This window comes from Pinus tabuliformis, chromosome 6, assembly GCF_031772625.1.
Source record: "Pinus tabuliformis cultivar Carrire ecotype Pingquan chromosome 6, CPIR1, whole genome shotgun sequence".
Lineage (NCBI taxonomy): Eukaryota > Viridiplantae > Streptophyta > Pinopsida > Pinales > Pinaceae > Pinus > Pinus tabuliformis.
Genome location: NC_142292.1, coordinates 1,592,255,745 through 1,592,282,072, shown reverse-complemented (window position 1 = coordinate 1,592,282,072; position 26,328 = coordinate 1,592,255,745). Strand labels below are relative to the sequence as shown.

The following is a 26,328-nucleotide window of genomic DNA, read 5'->3' as shown; positions in this document are numbered from 1 at the left end:
CAACACATAAATTCATTAAATTCTTTCATTCGGCGGTCAAACCATGAGTCTTTTACTCCACGCAATGCATTGATTTGCTGCAAGCCCGTGCACCTTCAGGAGATCGATGGCGGAAAGCATTCGGGCGAATCGGACGGTGGACAACAAGTCACCTAGCTTTATCGCCCGAAAAAATTACGTTGCATTACGTCAGTGGTGAACCACGTGTCAGCTCCATATTATATCGGAGCTCCTAGCCGGATTATTCCTTCGTCGGCAAATTGCTCCGAGAAAATTCCGATGAACGGTTTCTGGCTTGGTACATCGGCGTTGAAATTAGATTTCAACAAATATGTAACAGACCAGGAATGGAATCATTATAATTATTACAGAAGAGAGACAGACTAGGATGCAAACAAGGAACGGAATAAATGTAAAGTATATTTTACTATTGTTATCTAAAAGGTAAGACAGTTCCATTTCTGACCTTGCCGAAATTGTCAATACCTTTACCGTCCAAAAGGATTCCTTAGAGAAATCAAGTATGCAAAATCGCATCGAAATGAAAGATCCCATTTATTTGGAATTTTCATTAGAAATTGTAATATAAATAGGCCAGGCACGACAGGGAAATGCTATATAGTTACAATAGGAAGCAAGTGCTAATGGCTCTTGTTTCTGTAACGCCGTTGATTTCGAGATCGGGTGTCCACAGATTGCTGATCAGCTCCAAGAATGATCGTTTGGCTCTCTGTCAACAACTTTCAAGTGCTGGAATGCTAATGCCAAAGAAATCTGTGACGCCAATATTAAGCATGAGCACTCAAAGACGCACAGGCAATCATCATTCCAACGTCTGGGACGATGACGTTATACATTCTCTCTCAACGTCATACGCGGTATTTATCTTAATCTCATTATTGCCTTATGTTCCTTTAAAATTAATGTATTAAGCACTGCAGTTTCACATGTTAAAATCCATCATTCATCAATCTCTGCAAGATAACTTTGTATTTCATTGAAATACGCCGTGACCAGGCACCTACATATCGTGAACGAGGAGAAACGCTTGTTGAAGATATCAAACACCGATTTTTGAGTGACATGAAAGATAGCTGCAGTGATGCCGCTGACGATTTAATCCGACGTCTTCAGATGGTGGATATTATCGAATGTTTGGGAATTGATAGACATTTTCAGCCTGAAATAAAAGAAGCTATCGATTACGTTTACAGGTTAAGCATTACACATGAATTTGATTTTCCATTTATAGGATTCAGTGATTGTATGCACTTCTAGATGATACATACTCATTCATTGATCATTAAAACCTCATTCATTGATGATTAGCAGATATTGGAACGAAACGGGCATCGGGCATCTTACATGATATAATTAATTAAAGATGTTTGTAAATAATATATATATATATATATATATATATATATATACATAATGGTATTTATCATGATTAATGACTAATTGAATTCAATTTATCTTAAAATTAAAATAATATTTGATTTAGATTCATTAAAAATTTATTAATGATTTTTGTTGTGAAAATCATCACAAACCAACCTCGAAATTATAAATTATTAATTAAATGTGTTAATGTTGGTGACCTTATAATGACTTAAAAAAACCCCCAAAATTTGTAATCAAATGTGTTAATGTTGATAACCCTGCAATCACATCACGGGGACAATCAAAACATAAATAAAAAGTCACATGTTAATGTTGATGACCCTACAATCACTTCACAAGGGCAAAATAAAAAAAGAAAGTAAAAAAACACATGATAATTACTAGTAAAATGTCATTATCCATAGCTTAAAATAAACAAACAATGAAATGAAGTGACCCAAAGGGAAAGGTTAAAAGTTAAATTGAAAAGATAGTTTAGAATAAACAAACAATGAAATGAAGTGATCAGAAAGAAAAATTAAAAGTTAAATTGGAAAAAAAGAAAAGAAAAGATGAAAAATGAAATTGAGTGTTTACTATAATAAAATTTAGACACTAGTCTTTGACATAACTTTGACAAAATATTTATTGTTTATCAATATAATGGTTTTGTTTCTTTCTATTATTTGAAATTTTAAATATCATGTCCCCAAATTTATCATTTATTATGATAGGTTAATTTGAAAGAAATTACTTACAAATTGAATATGTTTATTATAATTAAATATTAGGTAACATGATATTAATAAATAAAGTTTATTATGATTGGTTAATTTTAAAAGACATGGTCTACTTTTGTAATATAAAGAAAGTTGAATATGTTTATTGTAATAAAATATTAGAAAATTAAATTAATTAAAAGATTTATCTTTTATATTTTCAATTTAATAGATTAATTATTATTATTATTAGTTAAAATAAAATTAACAAAATAGTTTTAGTATTTTACCATTTTATAACATTATTAAGTATTAAGAAAATAAACTTGTTATTTATTTTTTTCACTATAATTTTATTTCAATAAAAAAATTTATTCAACAAAGTTTTATATTTAAATAAAAAAAATTGTTCAACAATATTCTAGCCTCCCAATTTCATGTTAAATAGATTATTGTTAAAAATTTGAACGATGCTCTTAATCTGTTTTTTTGGAAAAAAGATAAAATAAAGTAAACAATTATTACATTTAATTAAAAATTTAGTACACAATTTAATGTTAAATCGATTATTGTAAAAATTTGAACAATACTCTTAATTTGTTTTTCTTCTTAAAAATTTAAACAATACTCTTAATATTCTTCTTAAAAATTTAAACAATACTCTTAATATGTTCAGACTTGTAGAGAAAAGACAAAATGAAGTAAACCGTCATTGCATTTAAATAAAAACTTAATACCCATCAAACATTATAAAATTGCAAATTTTGACTTCAAAACGTTATGAAACTATAAATACTGACTTCAAGCCATTTGTTTTTCTTCTTAAAAATTTAAACAATACTCCTAATATATTCAGACTTGTAGAGAAAAGACAAAATGAAGTAAACCATCCTTGCATTTAAATAAAAACTTAATACCCATCAAACATTATGAAATTGCAAATTTTGACTTCAAAACGTTATGAAACTGTAAATTCTGACTTCAAGCCATTATGCAAGAGTTTATGATATGTATCTCTGACAAAAATGGCTCCATAAGTGCCCGAAATATATGATCCAAAAGTAGGTGACACAAAAGAAATGGATTCTAACTTCTCAACTTCTGAGGTGGCCTCCGAGGAAAGAGGTAAAAATCAACCTAGATGTTACATTTACAATAACTATTATGCCTCCTACTCTACGAAAAGTTGAAGTACTAGATAAACTACTCCCTTTCAATGTTTATGATGACACCCTATGAAAAGTACTTGATAAAGTACTTCCTTCTCATGTTTATAACTATAATAAACTAAAAAATAAAATAAAGAGGTTGTTATTATTATGTCTAAATGAATCAAATATTTGACTCGGTGCCTTCACTTTTAGTGCGAGCAATACGTTGAGTCTTATGTGCAAGAAGCGGAATTTTCACTTATAATTCTATTAAATTTTTATTATTAAAAACACTTAAACAACACCATTATTATTAAAATCTATTGTCATAATTTCTTAAATAGTTATTTCACGAGTCTCTTAACTCTTAAAGAATTAAGACAACCTCAATTCCACGAAACCTTAAGGGTCGAATGAAATTGTGAAGAGGTACCATTACCTCAAATAACTGAGCTCCCAAGGAGCACCAATGCCATTGAATTTATTTCACTTTTGTCATTTTACATAATTGAGATTTGAAGGGTTATCAATGAAGGGGTAGGTTTTTTTTTTTAATACCGAAAACAACTCTAGTTAACTTACTGAAAGCTATGTATTTTTTTTTTAACTCCAATTAACCCACTTAAAACTATGTATAAATATGGATGAATATAACAAAAAAAAGGAAGAAAACAAAGTAGTGTAATAAAAATAAAGTATTTTTGTTTAAACAAAATATATTTGCTTAGTTGTAGTTTATACTTGCTTAGTTGTAGTTCATAGTTGCCACAACACCTGTCCATTGTTATAACTCTGTTCATTATCCAGTGCTGTATTTTTATTCATGGTACATTATTACACTTTTGGTTGTTTCACAACTACATATTGCTACAAATCCACTATAACTTCTTGTTGTGAATAGAGTATTTTATTTGTGAAATCATATGCTTTATATGCTATAATTTTTTTGTTATTATGTCATTTTTTTTATGTTCAAAACATGTAGTGAGTTGGAAGATATAGTTATGTATCAATGTTAGAAAAAAAAAAATTATGCTTCAATTGTCTAGATGTTAAATTGAAGTATCATTGAACACTAGTATGGCTCAATCATAGGTTCTTATTCTAATGGAGAGAAAGTACGATTCTTGGTTTATCAGAATCAAAACATTACTACATTATCCTGACCTTTCAGGATTTTTCACTATGAGTATCCAGAGTTTGTTGATCAAGTAAAAAAATGGATCTAACAAACGCTTAGTGAAATCCTTTGAAGGAGAACTAAAAGAAGGATAATAAAGCTCTTGGTTTAATCCAGCAAGGTTTAAATGGCATTATATTTCCAGAGTCAAGTTCAAATTCTTCAAAGAAGGCTTGGGACACTCTTGAAACATGTTATCAGGGAGTTGTAAAGCTCCCTCCCTCCCCCTTGGACATTTCTAGGTTAATGAGAGGTGTTACTTTTAACTAAGTTGACCTCCATGGTCCCATTATGAAAATGGGGTTATAACAATATTTCATTTCCAAAGTTAGTGGAATTAACTTTGGAACATACCATCGCTTGTAACTCATTAAGAGATTTTCTACGATATGAATTTTATCATGATCTGAAATAGAGGCCAAAAATTATGCCCATTTAAAGTTTGATCATGTAATCATTGTCACACAAACAAGATCCCGCCACATGGCACCCATGTGGCACTTGTGTGGACCTTACTAAGTGGTTCCATGTTATCCTTCACACTAATGTCGACGTGGCTACATCCACGTAACCCTTTCCACATAGAAAATCCTATGGACCCCACCAAGTCCGGTCCTCACATTTTATTTCTTTGTTTTACGCTATATCCAATTTGTAAAGGAATATGGTGCTACTAAGAAATTTTCACATAAAAATGATTTGGACTCATATTTGTGTTAGGACTTGTTATGAACATCTAATGATACATTGTATATACTTCATATGACTTTTTATCATGAGGCAAATGATTTTGATTCCGAGATGCATCAAAATCCCCAAACATATTTCCATAATCCAAAATATCCAGCTTTGGGCACTTATTTGGGCCTCATGAGGTTTACTCAAATTGGGCCCCACACTAGATAAACCTTGAATCAATCCTTTTGCATATGTATCAAGCCTCATCTATATCTTGTTTCCCCATGAGATTCATCATAGCAATTATCTTATATATCGAGATTCTCATATATCCTAGATCACTTGAATTATATCTAGCCCAGATACTCAAAGCTATAGTGCCAATTTATGCTTAGTCAACTCAAAATGATTTAAGGTTTTTCCTTACGTTTTTCGGGGAACTGGCCAAGGCTCTCCTAGAAGAACAACTTTGCCCAAAACGTCCATGATCATTGGAATACGTTCTTACATCAAGTAGAAACAATTCAAGTTCAAACATAAAACATAATCCACATGTTAATAGGAATCATAACCAGCCAATCGATGGCTAACAATGCTCTATGGTTTCTTCTATTGTAAAACCAAATCCTTGTGTGGAATGGATCTAAAATAATTTATATCAGGTTCCCTAATATATCATGCATTAATTGATTATTGGTCCATGAGTAAAGAGGGAAAATAATCATTCATGTACAACAAAAATCCATGCTAATTCTTAGCATCCAATACATATCCCTTTAAGAATAGAATTTCAATAGTTCTTACACAAGAGGGACTCCTTGAGAGTTATAACACGCAAACTAGGTAATTGCACACACTATAATGGTTTAATTGGGTTCACTAGAGAGTCATACGTAATCATGTAGATAGATATACAAATTATAAAATATATAGGAAACTATAGGGGTATGTAAGCCCCTCATGCCATGATAATAACCATACAAACCATCTCATTGAAAATACACAAGAATACATATTCCATCATTAATTGTGTTGATACACTCGTTGTCATATAACAACAATTTTTATCATTCAAAGTGAAATAGGTACACATAAAGATACAAGTAAGAAACTTACCTTTTTAGCAGAGTGACTTGAAAATAAGGGACTTCAACTCTCCTCCCACTTGTAGGCCAATTGCACTGCCATTATTTCTTGCAATTAACCATGCCTAATCCATATTTAGAGTCTGAGGAGTGAAGCGTTTAAAGAATATTCACACTAGTCTAGTTAAGAATTCACATCAGAATCCATAGCACGCAGCGCCTCCACCTAGCACCCAGGAGTCGAAAGTACATAGTATCTCCACCCAAACAACACTTAAGACAATCTAGAGCACACAATGATCCACCCAATAATAACTACAATAATCTAGAGTTCGCAATGTCTCCACCTAATTCACACTACAACAATCTAGATCCCACAGTGCCTCCATCTACAATCCGGAAGGAATCCATAACACACCATGTCTCTACCTAATACATTTCACGGGAATCTAGACTCTTCGCTCATGGTATCCACTTGTGAAACATCGAGAGAACTCCCAAACTGCACAATCTCTCCACTTGCTAAGCGGGGATCGATATTCCACTGTCACTGCAACTTCTTAACACCACAAGTTCATCTTTAATCTATGCTCCTAAGCATGCTCCAAGCCAATGTATTAAACGATTTTTTCTTGTCTTTTTCCTTAGTCATTCACTTGCAAATCCCTTGAGAAACCGAGAGTGTTCACTATGCTCATATGCTCCTCTATTTAGTGTGCAGTCTTGTTTGGAGTAACATGTCTTTGTGTCTCTTGCTATCAAGTGTATACCACACTATAACAAATTTTTCATTTTGAGATTATTTTGCATGTGGATTGGAACAACATGTCCCATGAGATCAAGTTGGTTCATCCTTTTGGTCAACCATCCATACTCCATTTTAATTGTTGTACCAGCTTATTTTTAATTCAACAAGGATATGGGTGGCCATTTAATGGAAAATACTACTCTTGGTTATTTCCCCAAGAAATTCCCAAGAAACGTTTGCTCTCAAGCTTTGAATCCATGTCCTCTCATCAATCCATTTACTTTTACATTTCTCATAATTAATTACCATTGCACATGAAAATATTTACATGAGGGGGTAACCAAAAAGGGTTGTTATAGGTGTATCCAAGATGAAGAATGTTAAGTTACAAAACTTGGGGAGAGATTTTGAAAATCTGGAAATGAAAGATAGTGAGATTGTGGTTAGTTTCATGATTAGGTCATGAGCAATGTTAATCAATTAAGACAATATGGTGATTACATATGAAATAAGAGAGTGGTTGAGAAATTCTTCCAAAGTTTTCCAAAGAAGCTTGAAGCTATTATTGTATACATTGAAGAGCTTAAATATAATATACAAATGCAAATTAATGAGTTCACTCATTGTTTGGTTGCACATGAATCCATGATGATAAGATATGATGGTAATCCATTGGAGAATTCATTCAAAAATAAACTGAAACTTACTAAAGGAAGAGGCAGAGGAAGGTTATGTAACAAAGGAAGGGGAGGAAAACATCTTATCAAACGGACAACAAAAATAATTTTAGATCTGAGGAGAAATCTCAACAATACCCTTTTAATTTAATGGTGAGCAACAACAAAATCTTGCAGGGAGGGAATCAAAGAGGATTGTAACTTGATAATCATAAACCTGTGTTTTTGACGTATAATCTGACTCAAGAAAGTTCAAATCATGTTTGGTTTTTAGATAGTAGGTGCCTCAATCACATGAATGGAAACATATATTTGTTTATGAGTCATGACACTAGTATTTAGTATGAGGTAAAGTGAGCCAATGATAAGAAGGTATGTGTTAAAGGTAAAGGAGTGATTGTTGTATTACTAGAAATGGTGAAAGAAGAATGATCAATGATGTATACTATGTACCTAGTTTTAAATGCAATTTGTTAAGCATTGGGAAACTAATAGAGAAAATATACACAGTGTTCTTCAAGGACAAGTTATGTAAAATCATTGGTAAGTACCCAAGTAAGTAGTTGATAGAAAGGGTGGAGATGAAAAAGAGTTGGTTGTTTCCACTTATAATGAAAAATAAATTCACTCACTCTTTGAATGCTTATAAAACTAAGTGCTTGGATGAATCTTGGTTATGGAATTTAAGATATTGTCATTTATATTTTAGTGTTGTAGACTTTTTATAAAATAAGTTGATAGTGTAAGGGCTGCCTAAAACTCAACAAATAATAAGCTCATGTGAGAGTTGTATGCTTAAAAAGCATCACAGAGAGAAATTTGTATCTATAATTTTAGATAGGGTGAAATCTCCATCGGAGATTGTAAAAAAAAATTGTGTGGACCAATGAAAACACATGCTTTGGTCAGAAATATTTACTTTTCAACTTTTATTAATGATTATATTTGAAAAAATTTGGTTTATCTTCTAAGAGAAAAGTATGAAGATTTCACCATATTAAAAAGGTTTAAAGCTATGGTTGAAAAAGAAAGTAGAAAATATGTTAAAGTTTTAAGATCATATAAATGTGGTGAATATATTCCAGATGATTTCATGGAGCTTTGTTAGTGGCATAGAATCAAGAGACAATTTACTACATGTTATACTCCATAACAAAAATGGGTGGCTAAAAGGAAGAATCAAACCATTATCAATATGGCTCAAAGAAAGCTAACAAAGAAGTATCTACCACATAAATAGTGAGGAGAAGAAGTTATTTGTCTAGTTTATATCCTCAACAAGATTTTGGCTAAGAGTGTGAAGGAACAAGTTCCTAAAGAAACATGGAGTGGTAAAAGTTGAAACGTATCTTATTGGAGGATTTTTAGGTGTGTAGCCTATGCACATGTACCTAAAGAGATCAGAAGTTGGATGAAAACAATGAGAAGTGTATCTTTACTTAATATAGTGAGGAGTGTAAGGAATATAGAATCTATAATCTCATTATGAAGAAGTATATTATTATTATGGATGTTGATTCAAGGAAGAAGAGGCTTGGGATGGAAGCATATATAAATCTATTGCAGAGGGAATTGTATTCTCTCATTGAGGTGATGATGGAGATTAGAAGGATGTACAGGCTATAAAGTTGACTCCATATGCATATACACTTGCTACAAGTACTTCAACAAGGAAATCAGCACAAGTTAGCCCACATAAAGGGAATTGTTTGGTAAAAATGGGCCTCAAAACAAAAAATGTACTAACAAAATTATCTTTAAAAGAATCAATATGGTTCAAGATGATGATGTCATCAGCAAGGGAAAATATTTTGGAGGGAAAAGAAGAAAACCACTTTTTATTGTATTTATCACTTATCTCTTTATATATTTACTCAAATGTCAAGTGTATATACTTGTTGGATGCAGAATTAAATTCCACATCCAATGAGTATCCATCCTGCATATTTCTAAGTAGACCCATAATATATATATATATATATATATATATATATATATATATATATATATATATATATATATATATATATATATATATATATATATATATAAATAAATAAAAATAAAAAAGATGAAAAAATTGTGTTTAGTCATGGGTCTTGTCATAAGTATGTTTAGTGGGTACTAGTTAGATGTGGAATTTAAATCCACATACAACGGGTGTCTACACTTGGCATTTGAGTAAAACTACAAGGAGATAAGCCAAAAATACAATATAGTTTGTTAATTTGATGTAGTTTGTTAACTTGTGCTTCATTCAGATCTAGGCCTACTTCTTGGGCTATCCTCATTGTCTGAATTTCCAATTCTATTGGGAAGATAGGTTCTTTGCCAAACACTAGCTGATATGGGGAGTATCCTATGGTATTCCTCCAAGTCGTGCAATATACCAACATGGCTTCTGGTAATCGGGTAGCCCAATCATGTCTATTTGAGGCGACTGTTTTTGTTAGTATGGTCTTGATTACTTTGTTGGTACTTTCTACCTGACCGTTTGGCTGCAAGTGGTATGGCGATGTGATTCTGTGTAAGATGTGATGATTTTTTAATGTAGCAGCAAGATTATGGCTTACAAATTGTGGCCCTCCATCCATAATTTTTTCACTACGCAAGCCATACTGCACGAAAATTTTGAAAACAAAATGGATTATTGTGTCCTCTGTGGCCCTTGGTAATGCTTCTACCTCCACCCATTTAGTCACATATTCCGTTGCAACTAGTATATATGTCTTTTGATGAGATGATGGGCTTATTGGGCCAATGAAATCTAATGCCCAGCATTCAAAAGGTTGGATGACTAACTGTGGATGCAGGGGCATCTAATCAGATTGGCTAGGGCGACCCATTCTTTGGTAGCTATCGCATGCCTGGACAAGTTTCTTGGCGTCCTTAAAAATGGTGGGCCAATAATAGCCCATCTATAAGACTTTATGTCCAGTCCTGTGGTCTAGAAAGTGTCCATTGCAAGGTCCATCATGGTAAGCTTTTAAGGTGTCGTAGATTTCCTCTTCCCTAACACAACTGTGGATATGCATATCTTCTCCTGTGTGAAAGAGGTACCCTTCAATCCAGGAGAACCGAGTGCTAGGTTGCACTATTAATTTTCTTTCTCTGGGCGTCAGGTGCTTGGGTAATTTTCCCACTGCTAGGTAATTTATGACATTAGCGTACCATGGTGTTTTCATAGTTACAACAAATAGGTGCTCATCGGGAAACTGGTCTTCTACTGCCACTGCGTTGTCTGTCTTTGGCACACATGAGAGGAAGTCTGCCACTATATTTTCCTTTCCTGGTCAATCCTTGATTGTTATGTTGAATTCCTGCAAAAGGATTAACCGTCGTGTCACTCTCCCATTTGTAATAGGTTTATTAGCTAAATATTTGATAGTAGAGTGATCAGTATACAAAACCACAGGGTATCATGTTATATAGTGTCTAAATTTGTTAATAGCATAGATTACAGCTAGAAACTATTTCTTGGTCACGATGTGATCAACTCAGCAGGAGTTAAATTTTTGCTGATGTAGTATATCGAATAAGGTTTCTTATCATCCTCTTGGCCGACAACTGATCCAATGATGGTATCTGATGCATCAGATGAAATTTGAAATAGTAAATCCTAGTTTGGGCCCCGTAATACTAGGGCTGTTGATACTAGCCGTTTTAACTCTTCAAAGGCAATGTCATATTTTTCAATCCATATAAATAGATATTTCTTGTCAAAGCATATAATGGTGCAGAAATTTGGGAGAAGTTCTTTATAAATCTTCGATAATATCCAGAAAATCCCAAAAAACTGTGTACCTTAGTTTGAGTGTAGGGGGTAGGTATTAAGAGGATTATCTGAATTTTCACTAGATCTACCTAAATTCCAGCTGTGGAGATGTAATGATGGAGGATGAGGCCCTCGGTCATCATCATGTGGCATTTCTCATGGCTTAAGCAGAGCCTGGCAGCAATGCATCTTTGCAGGACTTTCTCCAGCGTCTGTAATGCCAGCTTGAAATCATCTCCATAGGGTGTAAAATCGTCCATGTACACCTCGAGTCCCTCGTTTATCAAATCTGCAAAAATGTTGAGTATGGCTCTCTAGAATGTGGCAGGTGTGTTGCATAGTCCGAAAGGAATACCTTGTAAGCAAACGTTCCCCTGGGGCAGGTGACGGTAGTCTTATCTTGGTCTTTAGGGGATTTGGCTGTAGCCACTGAAGCCATCTAAGAAAGAGAAGAAATTTTTACCTGCCAATGTGTCTAGCACCTGGTTAATGAACGGGAGGGGAAAATGATCCTTTTGTGTTGCTTTATTAAGCTCTCTGTAGTTGACACATATACGCCACTTCCCATTCTTTTTAGGAACCACAACTAATGGAGAAACCCATTTGCTATCAGATATAGGATAGATGAAATTTACATCTAACAGTTTCTGTAGTTCGACTTTAACAACATCCTTTAGGTGAGGGTTTAATATTCGTTGAGGTTGTCAAATGTGTCTCACGTCTTTCTTAGTATAGATGTGGTGCATACATAATTGGGGGTTAATCCCTTTCATATCTGGGTAATCCCAAGCAAAAGCCTCTTTATATTTTCTAAGGAGTTGAATAAGCCTTTGTTGCTAGTCATCAGTCAGGTTCTTGTTAATGTTTAGGACTTTCCTTGGTTCAATTTCAATGGGTTTACTGTTATAAACAGTTGCTGTTGGTATTGTTTGGTCATTGATATCTTTTAAAGGATCTTATTCAATTTTGTTATGCAGGGTTGCTTCAATCATGTGACATTTTAGATTAGATACGACAGCTGGGTGGTTAATGTAAGTGTTAATAATGTCATCTTCTATTTGATTCTTAAATTCAAGAGCATCTACTATAGTTAGTGGTGATCGAATATTTTCAGTTAAATATGTCACAAAATTGTTTCCTAATTTTTATTATAGTTAGGCTTGGCTATGCTGGAGGATAAAGCTAGGTTCTTCACATTGCTTCCTCTTTCTATAGTCATACTGCCTATTCAATAGCCTATGTAAGCATCTATGGTCACTATCCAAGGTCTTCGTAGTATTAGAGGATGTCCATCTAGCCGATTTCTACGATTAATAATCAAGAAATCTGCTGGGTATTACCAAGAATCTACAGACACCATTACATCCTGTAATGTCCCTTCTGGTTTGACAACTGATAGGTCAAGAAGTTCCAGCAAGGTCATAGTTAGATCTAAGGCTGTGATGCCAAGTCTCTAACATCTTCTTATTGTGATAATATTAATGGCTGCCCCTAGATTGACTAATGCATTGGGGATGGAACATACATTTATTTGTACTGTGACTATAGGGTTTCCTGGGTCCTCATATTTCACCGGTGTTTCTCCGCCTGATAATAAATCAAATAAAGTTCCGACTACATGGATAGTTGGTGTTGCTTTTATTTTCCTCGTAGGCTTCTTGGTACACAATTCCTTAATGGTTTTTGTATAGATTGGAATGTCCTGAATAGCCTGGAGGAGGGTTATTTTTACACAAATATTTTTTAATTCTCCCAGGAGATCAAAATCAGGGTATTTGATTGGGCGAGGTATAATCAATCTTTCTGGGAATGGTGGAGAATAGGTAATGGTTTGATCGTGGCTTTTCTATTTAACTGTATTCTCTGTTTGAGGTGTTTCTTCTACAGGTAGTGGTTCTTCTATTTGCATATTTTTATCTTCCTTTGACTCAATTATCCATCCAGACCTCAATTTGAGTTCATTACACTCTCTCAACTCGGTTTTCGGATCCAACCCTTCAATAATTTGTACTGACTGGACTAGTTTATTTTTGGGATTCGGGTTGGGCTAGGCTGGGAGTTGTGGTCATATGTTGGATTGAGGATTTTGTTGTAACGTGTAAGGTGTTGGTAGCATAGGTTGAGGCAGGGGGATTGTTCCTGCTAGCTGGTTTGTAGGTATTTGCCAATTTGACTGCCAGTTTTGGTTTTGTGAAGTGGAGGGTGGCCATTGAGATGGATATTGGTTGTTCTGCTAAAATGGTGGAAAGTAAGAGGAATTTGGCCAACTATTTTTTGGACTTGATTGATTGGACCAAGGTGGCATAGAAAATTCTTGTGGTGACCAATTAGGAAAAGGTTATTGGTTCTAACATGTAGCCCCTGTGTATTGCTGAGAATTTTATTGTGAGGGTTGAAAGAATGAAGATGGGTCAGGAGGCATACCTGGTTTTCATGCTTGCCATTGGCGACACTGATTTAACAGGTAGACTGGTTCCTTTTCTTCCTCTTCCTCTTTGAAGACTGCTTTTAACACTGGAAGTGATGGGCAATCTTCTGTGGCATGTTCTTTGGTGCATATGGCACAGGTCTATACTGAATCCAATGAACATTCTTTATGACTATGTTTCTTCTTGCATCGAGGGCAAAAGATTGCCAGGTTCTGTTCTGCTTCGACCTGCTTCTGCTTGGCTTGCATGATGTGAAATTGTGTTGTCAAAGTTCCCAAGATATCTATTTTAAAATCTTCCAACAGGTTGCCAATTTCAGTACGAGTAATGCCTCCACCAGAGATTTTGATGTCCCTGGTGATCATATCACATTCATCTAGTTTTAATCTTGTACTGCCCCTTGAGCATCTGATACACAAATTAATAATGTTAGCATAATCTTCTTGATAGATATTACCTTTACCCATAATATTTAATGTCTATATCCATTGGTCTTTCATCCCCTTAATCAGTGTCGTTTTTACCACGTTATAAGGCAAAGGCAGATTTGCGTAGGGAGACCTTTGGAGGTTATATTGGAAACACTCCACCTACTCTTCCAATGATACACTAGGTCTTGCTACCATTTGGAATATCTCATCTTTTAGTTCCCTAGATCTGTAATAATCTTGATATTTTTTAAGGAAAGCAGTATTCATTTGGTCCCAATCGTTTGTGGTGCCCCCACCTAGTCCCATAAACTAACACAAGGTTGCTCCCTTTAACGTGGAGGGAAACATCTTTAGTTTCTAAGGGTCGGTGGTGTAATCATAACCCCGACATAGGACATCAAATTCAAACAGAAACACATCCACATCTTCTGATGTCAGTCCATGAAAGGTGGGAATATTTTGTAGATGGATAGTTTTCATGGGTGTGTTAACAGCTATGTCAACGATAGGATACTGTAATTTAGATGTCTCGGGTGCTTGTGGAATATTGGCCATTTGATCAAAGATATTACAGTACCCTTCTGGGATTTCTGGAGCTAGAGAGTTATCCCTTGGTTGTCTATAATAGGTAGGAATGATCCTAACAACACTCCCTTGATCTGGGACACTGGGTGTCTTTTGTTCAATTACTACCTGAGGGGAGCTCGGTTCCTCTATTTCCCCTGTTTCTGCTCCTCCTTCACGAATGTTTCAAGAATTCCCTTCTTGCGAGGGTGTTGTTCCTGAATTTTGAATGTCTTGACAACTCTAATCAGTCCCTTCAGTTTTACTGTGGACCTCAGCGTAGGCTACATATGGTGAACCTGTGGCCCGAAGGGAGATAGTAGGTTCTCTGGAAGAAATGGTTCAGGGACCTACTAATGGCTGAGATTAAGCTTTTCTTAAGATCTCATCGATAAAATTTGATCATCCAAGGGTCACCGGTCCCTTAGATTTTTTAGGTTTGGGATGTGGAATTATATTGTTTTCTAGTATTTTCTTCTTATACATTCATGCAAAAATTCAAATGTTTATTTCTACCTTAAGTTCCTAGCAATTCTGCTGGAAAGCGGGTAGGGGAGAAGGCATTTTACTTGCTCCTTACGCAGGTTCTTCCCTTCCGTTTTGAATACCTAGTTCTCTCTCAACAGACAAACATCAAACACCTACTTCACTTTTCTGTAATTGCGCTGAAAAGCAGGCGAAGGAGCAAGCACTTTCTTTCTCGTTACGTAGGTTCTTACCTTCTGTTTTCAATACCCAATTCTTTCCCAACAACAATTATCAGACATACATCACTCTTTGTAAGGTGGCAACAATCTCCCCGGCAACTCCTAATTACCCCACATTAATCATCAACCCGGGCAAGTCCTTTTATTTCAAGAGTGTACACAATATGTGCATGCTATGAATTTACAGAGTAATGCTTCTTCAAATGAAGTATAGATATTTAATACAAGAACAAACAGAAGCATCTAATAAACTCAAATTACAATCATTAAAGGAAATATGACCTCTAAGCTTCAAGATTGAATTCTTTACTGAAATCATAATCAAATCTCACACAAGAAATTTAATCAACAATAGCATTAGCCGAGAGCATAGTAGCAATAACTCATCTCTTCCTAGTTGATTCAATCTAAATCATACTCAATCTCTACGAAGCAATCCAGATGGAAATGATATCAATATGAGAGTTCAATAGCAATAACCAAACTCTTTACAGTTGATTAAATCAATCCGAATAATTATCTAAGTAACTCAATCTACAATGAATGTAAACTAAATCAAATGAGAGTGTTGTAAATAACATAAAGCAAAGATATTCCTTCAATTCAAAAAAACAGTAAAAAGCACATAAGATGGGAAAATTAACAAATTAATCAAACTTGTTGAAATCAGAAAGATATAATACAAAGAAGTAGTTTAATCCACCAGAGGTCGGGCCCTTATCTGCCAGCAAATGCTGCTAATCTACTTCAGATAAAGCGAATGAACAACAACCTCAAATTATATATTAATCATTAAACTTGAGTAACATTACAATATGATCGCATTCTCTCAACAACACGAATTTGTAAATTAAAATTATAGTTTGAAATAACAAGGATTCCTCCCCTCTCTTCCTACAATCATCTTCTTTATAATCGGAAAGGGTAAAAGATAAATGTGATCCCTTAATATCTCCTGATCCTGAGGGATTTGCAACTGATTGCTAACTTCAAACACCTTTCCTTTTTCACGCTGATCCTCCTAATTCTCCCTCAGCCTTGTCCGCAATCAATGTGTTTCACCCTCCGTTTGTTATTTTATGATGTTCCATCGTTAGAGAACAAGAACTGTTCCTTTCGTCATTTTTCTGCATAAATAAGAGTAAAAGTCAGTTACTATGGCTAAATCTTAACTGCGAGTAATTCAGTTGTTTTTTATCATAATCAATCAATATATTAAAGCATTAAGATATGAAAAAGATAAGAAACAAGGAAAAAGGTGATGAAATTAATGGTAAATACATACCCATTTTGTGGCTCAACAAGTGCTACATATTTATTTTAAAATTTTAGTGCTACACACTTTTTTTTTCTAGTACTAAACACTCCTTTTTTAATTTTTAGATATACACACTTTATTTTTGAATTTTTATTCCTACGCAATTTTTTTGAATTTTAAATACATGCAAACATAATTTTTTAAAGAAATATTTGGATAAAGATTTATACATTTAGTTACTCATATGTTTTAGTGCTATGAAGTCATGCACACATTTTATTACTAGACACTTTTTTGAATTTTAATTTTTCATGGATGGAATCCTATGTGCATGATGACTTGTGATTCAGATTTATGAAAGAACGAACTTAAACGAATATTTATATAGAAACACAGAGATATAACAAAAAATGGACTTCAATTAATTAATATCAAATGTTGAAAATTATTTACTTGTAAAATGAAAATCAACTAGCTCAGGTGATGTTGGCTTATCTGTAAGAAGAGATGTGACAGCTAAATGTCTTCTAGACTATGTTAGAATAAGGATCAAAGTCCTTTTTATTATTGAAAAACAATGAAAAACTCTAAACATCCAAAAATCTAACTGTAGGAGATGAATCACCAAAAGTTTGTTGGCCCTGTTGGGGTTAGCTAGGATGCTAGCTTCCTGGGATTGTAACATTAGCATACGATCTTTGTTTGGCATGCACAATACCTGCTTAGAAATATCTATCTCAGGAAAACAACTTTCGACTGCAAACCCTTGCCAATGTATTCTTTTTTCCCCATTTTCAAAAAATGTTGTTTAGGGCGTCAAAATGGCTTTGGAAGTTGAGGACCCAAAAACCTACCAAAAATAGAAAACAATGGTGGAAATTAGGAAATTGAAAGGAAAAAGTGTTGGCCCATGTGGAATAGGCATGTGGCAACCAATATCCACCTAGATAAACATGGTTGCTTCGAATATAGTGGTGGTTTGGGATACATGCAAACACCAAATTTTTAAAAATGGTGTATATCGCTATCCTTGATGTTATTTTTATATAAAGTAGACAAATATGTTATCTATAAAACTAAATACACATATTTAGTCATTTGTCTATATATATATATATATATATATATTAGATTGTGCTAATGATGGCCTTATAATTTGAAGGATATAATGACTTTCATATTTAAAAAGAAATATATAAAATTAAGAACGTAAATTTTGAAAAAGTAGCTTGAAAAAGTAGTTTCATTGTTAGTGGAGAGGTTAGTTGGTATAATTGTCATTAAGATTGTAGTATATTCACTATACTGCTGGAACTTCATATAGAATCTCAACATATTTCTAGAATTCACGATTGACTAGAACGTCCCTCGATTTCTAGAATCTCAACATATTTGTGAAACACCTCATAAATCAATTTTCGGTAATACCTAAAAATAAACCTACACCTCAAATTTAAAACAGAAAACTACAGATCAACCACTTTTATATATATGTGGATAATAGACGTAGTGTATCGTAGAAAATCATGTCACTAAATTGATAAGCAATCAATCTCTACATAATGTCATATTGTCAGATTCAAATCCAACTCGAAATTTTTGCAAAATAGATTTTCTTAAATATGTAACAGACAAGGAATGGAATCATTATAATTATTACAGAAGAGAGACAGACTAGGATGCAAACAAGGAACGGAATAAATGTAAAGTATATTTTACTATTTTTATCTAAAAGGTAAGACAGTTCCATTTCTGACCTTGCCGAAATTGTCAATACCTTTACCGTCCAAAAGGATTCCTTAGAGAAATCAAGTATGCAAAATTGCATCGAAATGAAAGATCCCATTTATTTGGAATTTTCATTAGAAATTGTAATATAAATAGGCCAGGCACGACAGGGAAATGCTATATAGTTACAATAGGAAGCAAGTGCTAATGGCTCTTATTTCTGTAACGCCGTTGATTTCGAGATCAGCTCCAAGAATGATCGTTTGGCTCTCTGTCAACAACTTTCAAGTGCTGGAATGCTAATGCCAAAGAAATATGTGAGGCCAATATTAAGCATGAGCACTCAAAGACGTACAGGCAATCATCATTCCAACGTCTGGGACGATGACGTTATACATTCTCTCTCAACGTCATACGCGATATTTATCTTAATCTCATTATTGCCTTATGTTCCTTTAAAATTAATGTATTAAGCACTGCAGTTTCACATGTTAAAATCCATCATTCATCAATCTCTGCAAGATAACTTTGTATTTCATTGAAATACGCCGTGACCAGGCACCTACATATCGTGAACGAGGAGAAACGCTTGTTGAAGATATCAAACACCGATTTTTGAGTGACATGAAAGATAGCTGCAGTGATGCCGCTGATGATTTAATCCGACATCTTCAGATGGTGGATATTATCGAATGTTTGGGAATTGATAGACATTTTCAGCCTGAAATAAAAGAAGCTATCGATTACGTTTACAGGTTAAGCATTACACATGAATTTGATTTTCCATTTATAGGATTCAGTGATTGTATGCACTTCTAGATGATACATACTCATTCATCTATGCAAAACATGCTTGTACCCTTTTTTATTGATGGAAATTTCTGTTCATTTCAAACACACATAAAAAAAAATATCACAGAGAACAATGCTCTAGTTTTTGCCACAGGATCTTTATTAAAAACAACAGAAAATAAAACTATTACAAAATAGTCTTCCTCAACTCAGAGGGATTTACAACAGGAACTTCAGTTCCAGAATCTGATTCTCAGAAAATTAAATCTTCAGCACTGCTGTGCGTTGCAGAGAAGAAAGAGCTCTTCTTGGCTAATATTCTCTCGCTCTAGCTCTACACGTCTCTGCTCTTTGCATTTTCTTTATATATTGAACAACACAAAATATCTTCACAATACGTGTTGCTTTTCCCTACTTCCGTGAAATAAAAAATAGTAAAATTTATGATTTCACCTACATTTACCAACCCTAGTAAATATCATTAATTACACGCGTTAAAATATCTTGCTGGAAATTTAATGCATGGCTTATCACACCATCGCATCGCAAGAAGTGAAAAGATTTTCCACCGCCTCTATCACCTTTAAATCATGCGATTTGCGATCATGCGATCTGCGATCGCATCGCAAATATCGCATCGCAGAAAATAGAGGCATGCAACGAAGGGTGATGAGGGGAAGTGCGATATGCGATCACATCGCATCGCACGGAAAGTCCATCGCTGTTCAGCTCGCGGCAGTTTAAAATTATCATTCCAACACTCCCCCTTAATTTTAACTGCTGGGTTTTTCTGCATACCCAGGCATTTCCTGAAATGATCAAAGCTTTTCTTCGCTAATGGTTTTGTCAAGATATCAGCGAGCTGATTCTCTGTTCAGCAATGCTGCAAAACAATCTCACCATTGTTAACCAATTCACGTATGAAGTGAAATTTGGTGTCTATGTGCTTTGTTCTTTTATGAAAAACAAAATTTTTAGACAATGCTATTGCTGAGCTATTGTCGCAGTAAATGGTTGTGCCCTTTTCCTGTTCATGACACAAATCCCTGAGAACTCTTCTCAGCCACACTGCTTGGCATGCTGCTGCTGTTGCTGCCACATATTCTGCCTCTGCTGTTGATAAAGCTACAACTGGTTTCTTCTTGGAAGCCCATGAGATGGCTCCCGATCCCATATGAAACACATATCCTGATGTGCTTTTCCTATCATCAACACTTCCAGCCCAATCACTGTCAGTGTAACCTGTCAACATGAAACTTTCAGAAGAGGAGTATAAAATACCAAACCCCTTCGTTCCATTCACATACCTTAGAATCCTCTTGGCTGCCTGCCAATGAGTCTCTTTCGGTCTTTCCATAAATCTGGAGATTAAACTCACAGCGTGCATAATGTCTGGCCTAGTTGCAGTCAAGTACATAAGGCTGCCAACTATGCTCTTGTATAGTTTTGGATCAAAATCCTTGCTGCTGTCTTCTTTGGTCAATTTCAACCCCACTACAGTTGGAGTCACAGCTCCTTTGCTGTTCTGCATGTTAAATCTCTTCAACACTGCTTCTACATATTTATTTTGAGAAATGAAGACGCCATTTTCACTTTGGTCTACTTCAATTCCAAGAAAATATCTTAAGAAGCCCAAGTCAGTCATTTCAAATTCACTTTTCATGACTGCTTTAAAATCAGCAATGAGAGAAGCATCATTGCTTGTAAAAATCAAATCATCTACATATAGAACAACGATAAGTATCTTACCGTCATTCTGCTTTATGTAGAGTGTGGGTTCACCATCACACTTGTCAAACCCATTCTCAATCAGGTACGCATCTATTCTGCTGTACCATGCTCTTGGAGCTTGCTTCAGCCCATAAAGAGCCTTCTTCAATTTACAAACTTTATGCTCTTGGCCTTCAACTTCATAGCCTGGAGGTTGTTCAACATAAACCTCTTCTTTCAATACTCCGTTCAGGAATGCAGATTTAACATCCATCTGATAAATCTTCCATCTGTGTTGTGCTGCTATAGACAACACTGTTCTGACTGTTTCCATCCTTGCTACTGGTGCAAAGGTTTCATCATAGTCTTTGCCTTGTTGCTGCTTGTAGCCTTTCACAACAAGTCTTGCTTTGTGCCTGTCAATCTTGCCTTCAGCATTGCTTTTGGTCTTGTAGACCCACTTAACTCCAATGGCATCTTTGCCTTCAGGGAGGTCCACTAACTCCCATGTTTTACTTTTCTCAATTGCACCAATTTCTTCATTCATTGCTTCAATCCATTTATCTTCATTTACGGCATCTTCAAAATGGACTGGGTCATCAACATGACAATATAAAGCGAATAATGAATTCAGACCGGTATTGTTACTTACCTCTTCTTGTTCATAAATCTCATTCAGATTTCTGAATCTTGGTCTTCTTGGTGTGTTTGGAGTTCCATCCGAATTTGAGGGTATTTCTGATCCCTGTGGTGTGCTTGGAGAAGCACTTCCTTGACTTCTTAAGGCTGTTCGGATTCCAGTTTGTGGTGTGGATTGTTGTACTTGCTGTGGTGTAGGAGGAGCCATCAAGGAAGGATTATTTGCTGCTGTCCCTTCCTCTTCTTCTTCGTGAGACACAATTGTCTTCACATTCACTGTCTTCTCTAAGCTTCCATCCCAAGCTTCATCTTCAATGAATTGCACATCTCTGCTTACTATCAATTTCTTGGTGGATGGATTATAGAGTTTGTATGCTTTTGACTCATCACAATAGCCAATAAAGACACACTTCTCCCCCTTACTATCAAGCTTCTTCCTTAGCTGATCCGGTACATGTGCATATGCCACACAACCGAATACTCTCATGTGAGTGACAGTTTGCTTTTGACCACTCCATGCTTCTTCTGGTATTCTGTTCATGACAGCTTTAGTTGGGCATCTATTCAAGATGTAAACTGCGCAAGTAACAGCTTCTGCCCAATACTCATGCGGCAAGTGTTTTGCCTTCAGCATACTTCTGACCATGTCAAGAATGGTCCTATTCTTCCTTTCGGCGACACCGTTCTGCTGAGGTGTATACCTTGCGGTGAACTCCTTTCGTATGCCATTCTCTCTGCAAAAACGCAGAAAGTCTTGGGAGATATACTCTCCTCCTCTATCTGTTATGAGCACTTTGATATAATGCCCACACTGTTTTTCAACAAGAGTTTTGAAGTGGTGGAATTTCTCAAACACTTCACTCTTCTGTTTCAGCATATACACCCATGTCTTTCTGGTGTAATCATCAATGAAAGTTAAAACATATTTATTTCCGGAAAATGATGGTGTTTGCATCGGGCCACACACATCAGAATGAACAATTTCCAATGGTGCTTTTGCCCTTATACTCTTTCCTGCTGGAAAGCTTTCTCTGTGTTGCTTGCCCAAGATGCAGCCTTCACAAAGGCTGTCCGGTTTCTCAATCAATGGTAATCCCTTTACCATTCCCTTTCTGTGCAACAGATTCAGGCCTCCGAAATTGAGATGTCCAAATCTCAAATGCCACAACCAATTCACATCTTTCACTTGTTCCTGAAAGACTTCTTGTGTTACAGCCACAATAGTTCTGCCTTCCTTCAAATCTGCCCTGAGTTTGAGAGGAAACATTCTATTGCTGCTCATCTACACCTGTGCAATGATCTTCTTGCTTGGAGGTATGTCTCTGATTGTACACAAATCATCTTTGAAGAACACGTTGTAACCTTTGTTTATGAGCTATCCAATGCTCAAAAGATTACATTTCAGGCCAGGTACATAGTATACCTCTGGCACAATCATCTGTTCTCCATTTTTTGCTCGGATACTAACTCTGCCCTTACCCTTGACAGATATCGTATCATCAGTCCCTGTTGTTACCTCAGATTTCACATTTTCATCTAGATTGGAAAACATTTCAATATTTCCAGTCATGTGATTACTGCAACCTGAGTCTAAGAACCAAAAATCTTCTTGTTTGTCTTGTGCTATGTTACATGTTAACAGCACATTCTTTAGGTTCTTATCTTCTTCATTTGCAAAATTAGCATTCTGCCTATTATTCATGTCACTTTGCTTTTTCCTATATTCATTGGCATAGTGCCCATATTTCTTACAATAATGACATTGGACTTGGGATTTGTCATACCTTTGTCCATGAGCTTGCTATTTGCTTGAACCTTCATCTTGGTTCTGATTGCAGCTCCTTCCGCTTGTGCTTGCAGGATAATTTCTGCCTCTGTTTTGGCTTCTTCCACGACCTCTGTTATTTGTTCTGCCTCGACCTCTTCTTTGGCCAAAAGACATCTGAGTCTTAAATGCTTGCTCAAAAGATGAATCTGTTCCTCTACTCAGTCTGTGTTCATGAGACAAAAGAGAAGCACTCAGTTCATCTACAATGAACTGTGAGAGATCTTTTGTTTCTTCTATTGCTACCACAATAGATTCAAACCTTGAGGATAAACATCTCAAGATTTTCTCTACAATCCTTCTATCTTCAAGAATCTCACCATGAGACCTTATCTGGGTTATTAAGCCAATAACCTGAGTGAAGAATGAATCTATTGTTTCAGATTCCTTCATGCTGAGATTTTCAAAGTCTTTCCTCAACATCTGCAACTTTGCAGTCTTCACCTTCTCCATGCCTTGATACGCAGTTTTGAGAATATCCCATGCTTCCATGGATTTTGTTGCTGCTGCAATCCGCGGAAAAACACTTTCATGCACTGATTGGGAGAGGAAAAAGAGGGCTTTGGCATCCTTCTTCTTGTCACTCTTCAACTGGTCTCTTTCTGCCGCTGTCAAAGCAGCCAACGCTGTTGCATCTGCTGGTTCAGCATAGCCAGTTTCAACCAGCTTCCATATTCCTTGAGAAGCAAACAATGCTTTCATTGTTATGGACCAATAACTGTAGTTTTTCCCATTAAACTGTGGCAGTTGGGGATTTGTCAAACCAGTTCCAGCATCTGCCATCGTAACCTGTGTAAAATAGAGAAGAAATACTGACTGTAAAAAAAAACAAGCAAGAACTTTTCTCTGCTGGGAAAAAGTCTCCTCAACAAGCTTCTTACAGCTCCTACAGTGAAAAAACAAAACTCTGTTTTTTTATTCACTGAGTGCCTAGACTAGCTTTGATACCATGATGGAAATTTCTGTTCATTTCAAACACACATAAAAAAAATATCACAGAGAACAACGCTCTGGTTTTTGCCACAGGATCTTTATTAAAAACAACAGAAAATAAAACTATTACAAAATAGTCTTCCTCAACTCAGAGGGATTTACAACAGGAACTTCAGTTCCAGAATCTGATTCTCAGAAAATTAAATCTTCAGCACTGCTGTGCGTTGCAAAGAAGAAAGAGCTCTTCTTGGCTACTATTCTCTCGCTCTAGCTCTACACGTCTCTGCTCTTTGCATTTTCTTTATATATTGAACAACACACAAATATCTTTACAATACGTGTTGCTTTTCCCTACTTCCGTGAAATAAAAAATAGTAAAATTTATGATTTCACCTACATTTACCAACCCTAGTAAATATTATTAATTATACGCGTTAAAATATCTTGCTGGAAATTTAATGCATGGCTTATCATTCCATCGCATCGCAAGAAGTGAAAAGATTTTCCACCGCCTCTATCACCTTTAAATCATGTGATTTGCCATCATAGGATCTGTGATCGCATTGCAAATATCGCATTGCATAAAATAGAGGTATGCAACGAAGGGTGATGAGGGGAAGTGCGATATGCGATCACATCGCATCGCACGGAAAGTCCATCGCTATTCAGCTCGCGGCAGTTTAAAATTATCATTCCAACATTTATGTCCTTGTTATGAGTATGTCTGTATGAATGAAATATCTGATCGCTTGCCTTCACTTTTAGTGGGAGCGATACGTTGAGTCTTATCTGCAAGAAGCGGAATGGATGGCGGCTGGATATGTCCCCTGGTTCAATGAGTACTATAAGAATGGCCTCGCTAGCTCCGGGATGTGTGTGTTAAATTTGATTCCGCTTCTGTTAATGGATCAGATTCTACCAGACGACATTCTGAAGCAAATAGTCTATCCATCCAAGATCCATGATCTGTTAGAACTGACGATCCGAGTCAAGGACGACATAACGGACTTTGAGGTATTTGACATTCAAATTAATGTTCATTTTAAACATAAGATGAGATTAGGATTTGTTTTAACATTTGCCACTATGTGTGTGTTTGAAGCAAGAGAAGGAACACGGGGAGGTAGCTTCATGTTCAGAGTGTTATGTGAAAGACAATCCGGAATGTACCCGTGAAGATGCTTTAAATCATATGAAAGGCATCCTGGATCTTTCTGTCAGCCAACTGAATTGGGAATTTCTAAAGCATGACAATACAGTGCCGCTGTGCTGCAAAAGGTTTACTTTCAATCTTGCACGAGGCATGCACTTCCTCTTCAAATACAATGATGGCATATCCCTTTCTGACAATGAGGTAAAGGACCAAATATTCAAAGTTCTCATCCAGCCACTGCAGCTGTGACTGTGATCGTAATGGCGCATAGCGTTATCAATTTGCCGAGGGGTTTGAACATGTCGGTCTTATATTGCCACCGCTATGCTATAAATGTGGCTCAAAATATTCCGTGTTTTTGGTGGCCAGTGGTAACATATTTTTAATATCATAAACAATATTATAAATCCTATTGTTCATTTTTTGATCGCATAGTCTAACGAACCTTTTATATTGTAAAAGATTATTTATCACGTGAATGTTTTGAAGCCTTTTTTATATCTCCCACTTTATTTTGTTTAAAATTTAGCATAAATTTATTAAAGTAACAAGTTGGGTTTGTGTAATTTATAAGTCAGTTGTGTTATAATTTTGATGTTTTAAAAAAAGTCGATGGGTTGAATGTATTTATAAAGTATTGGATCTGTGTAATTGATAAGACAGTTGGGTTATAATTTGGATATTTAAAAAAAAAATATGTGTGAATGTATTTATAAGGTAAAGAATATATTTTAAATAATAAAAATTATAATAATAGATTTTT

The 26,328-nt window shown here is 35.3% G+C and overlaps 1 protein-coding gene and 1 pseudogene across 2 annotated transcripts; both read left to right on the top strand.

Annotated features, from left to right (window-relative positions):
• The first annotated feature begins 427 nt into the window (after positions 1–427).
• Positions 428–1,369, top strand: LOC149264921 ((-)-beta-phellandrene synthase 4, chloroplastic pseudogene; annotated as a pseudogene). Its single transcript, XR_016253676.1, has 3 exons — positions 428–878; positions 1,018–1,214; positions 1,333–1,369. The product of XR_016253676.1 is annotated as a (-)-beta-phellandrene synthase 4, chloroplastic pseudogene (transcript).
• A 17,351-nt stretch (positions 1,370–18,720) lies between these two features.
• Positions 18,721–25,989, top strand: LOC149264920 (delta-selinene synthase-like). The gene is made up of 4 exons (XM_089401241.1): positions 18,721–18,801; positions 19,072–19,260; positions 25,178–25,426; positions 25,515–25,989. The coding sequence occupies exons 1-4, from the start codon at positions 18,721–18,723 to the stop codon at positions 25,812–25,814; spliced, it is 819 nt and encodes a 272-aa protein (XP_089257367.1). The 3' UTR covers positions 25,815–25,989.
• Positions 25,990–26,328: the final 339 nt, after the last annotated feature.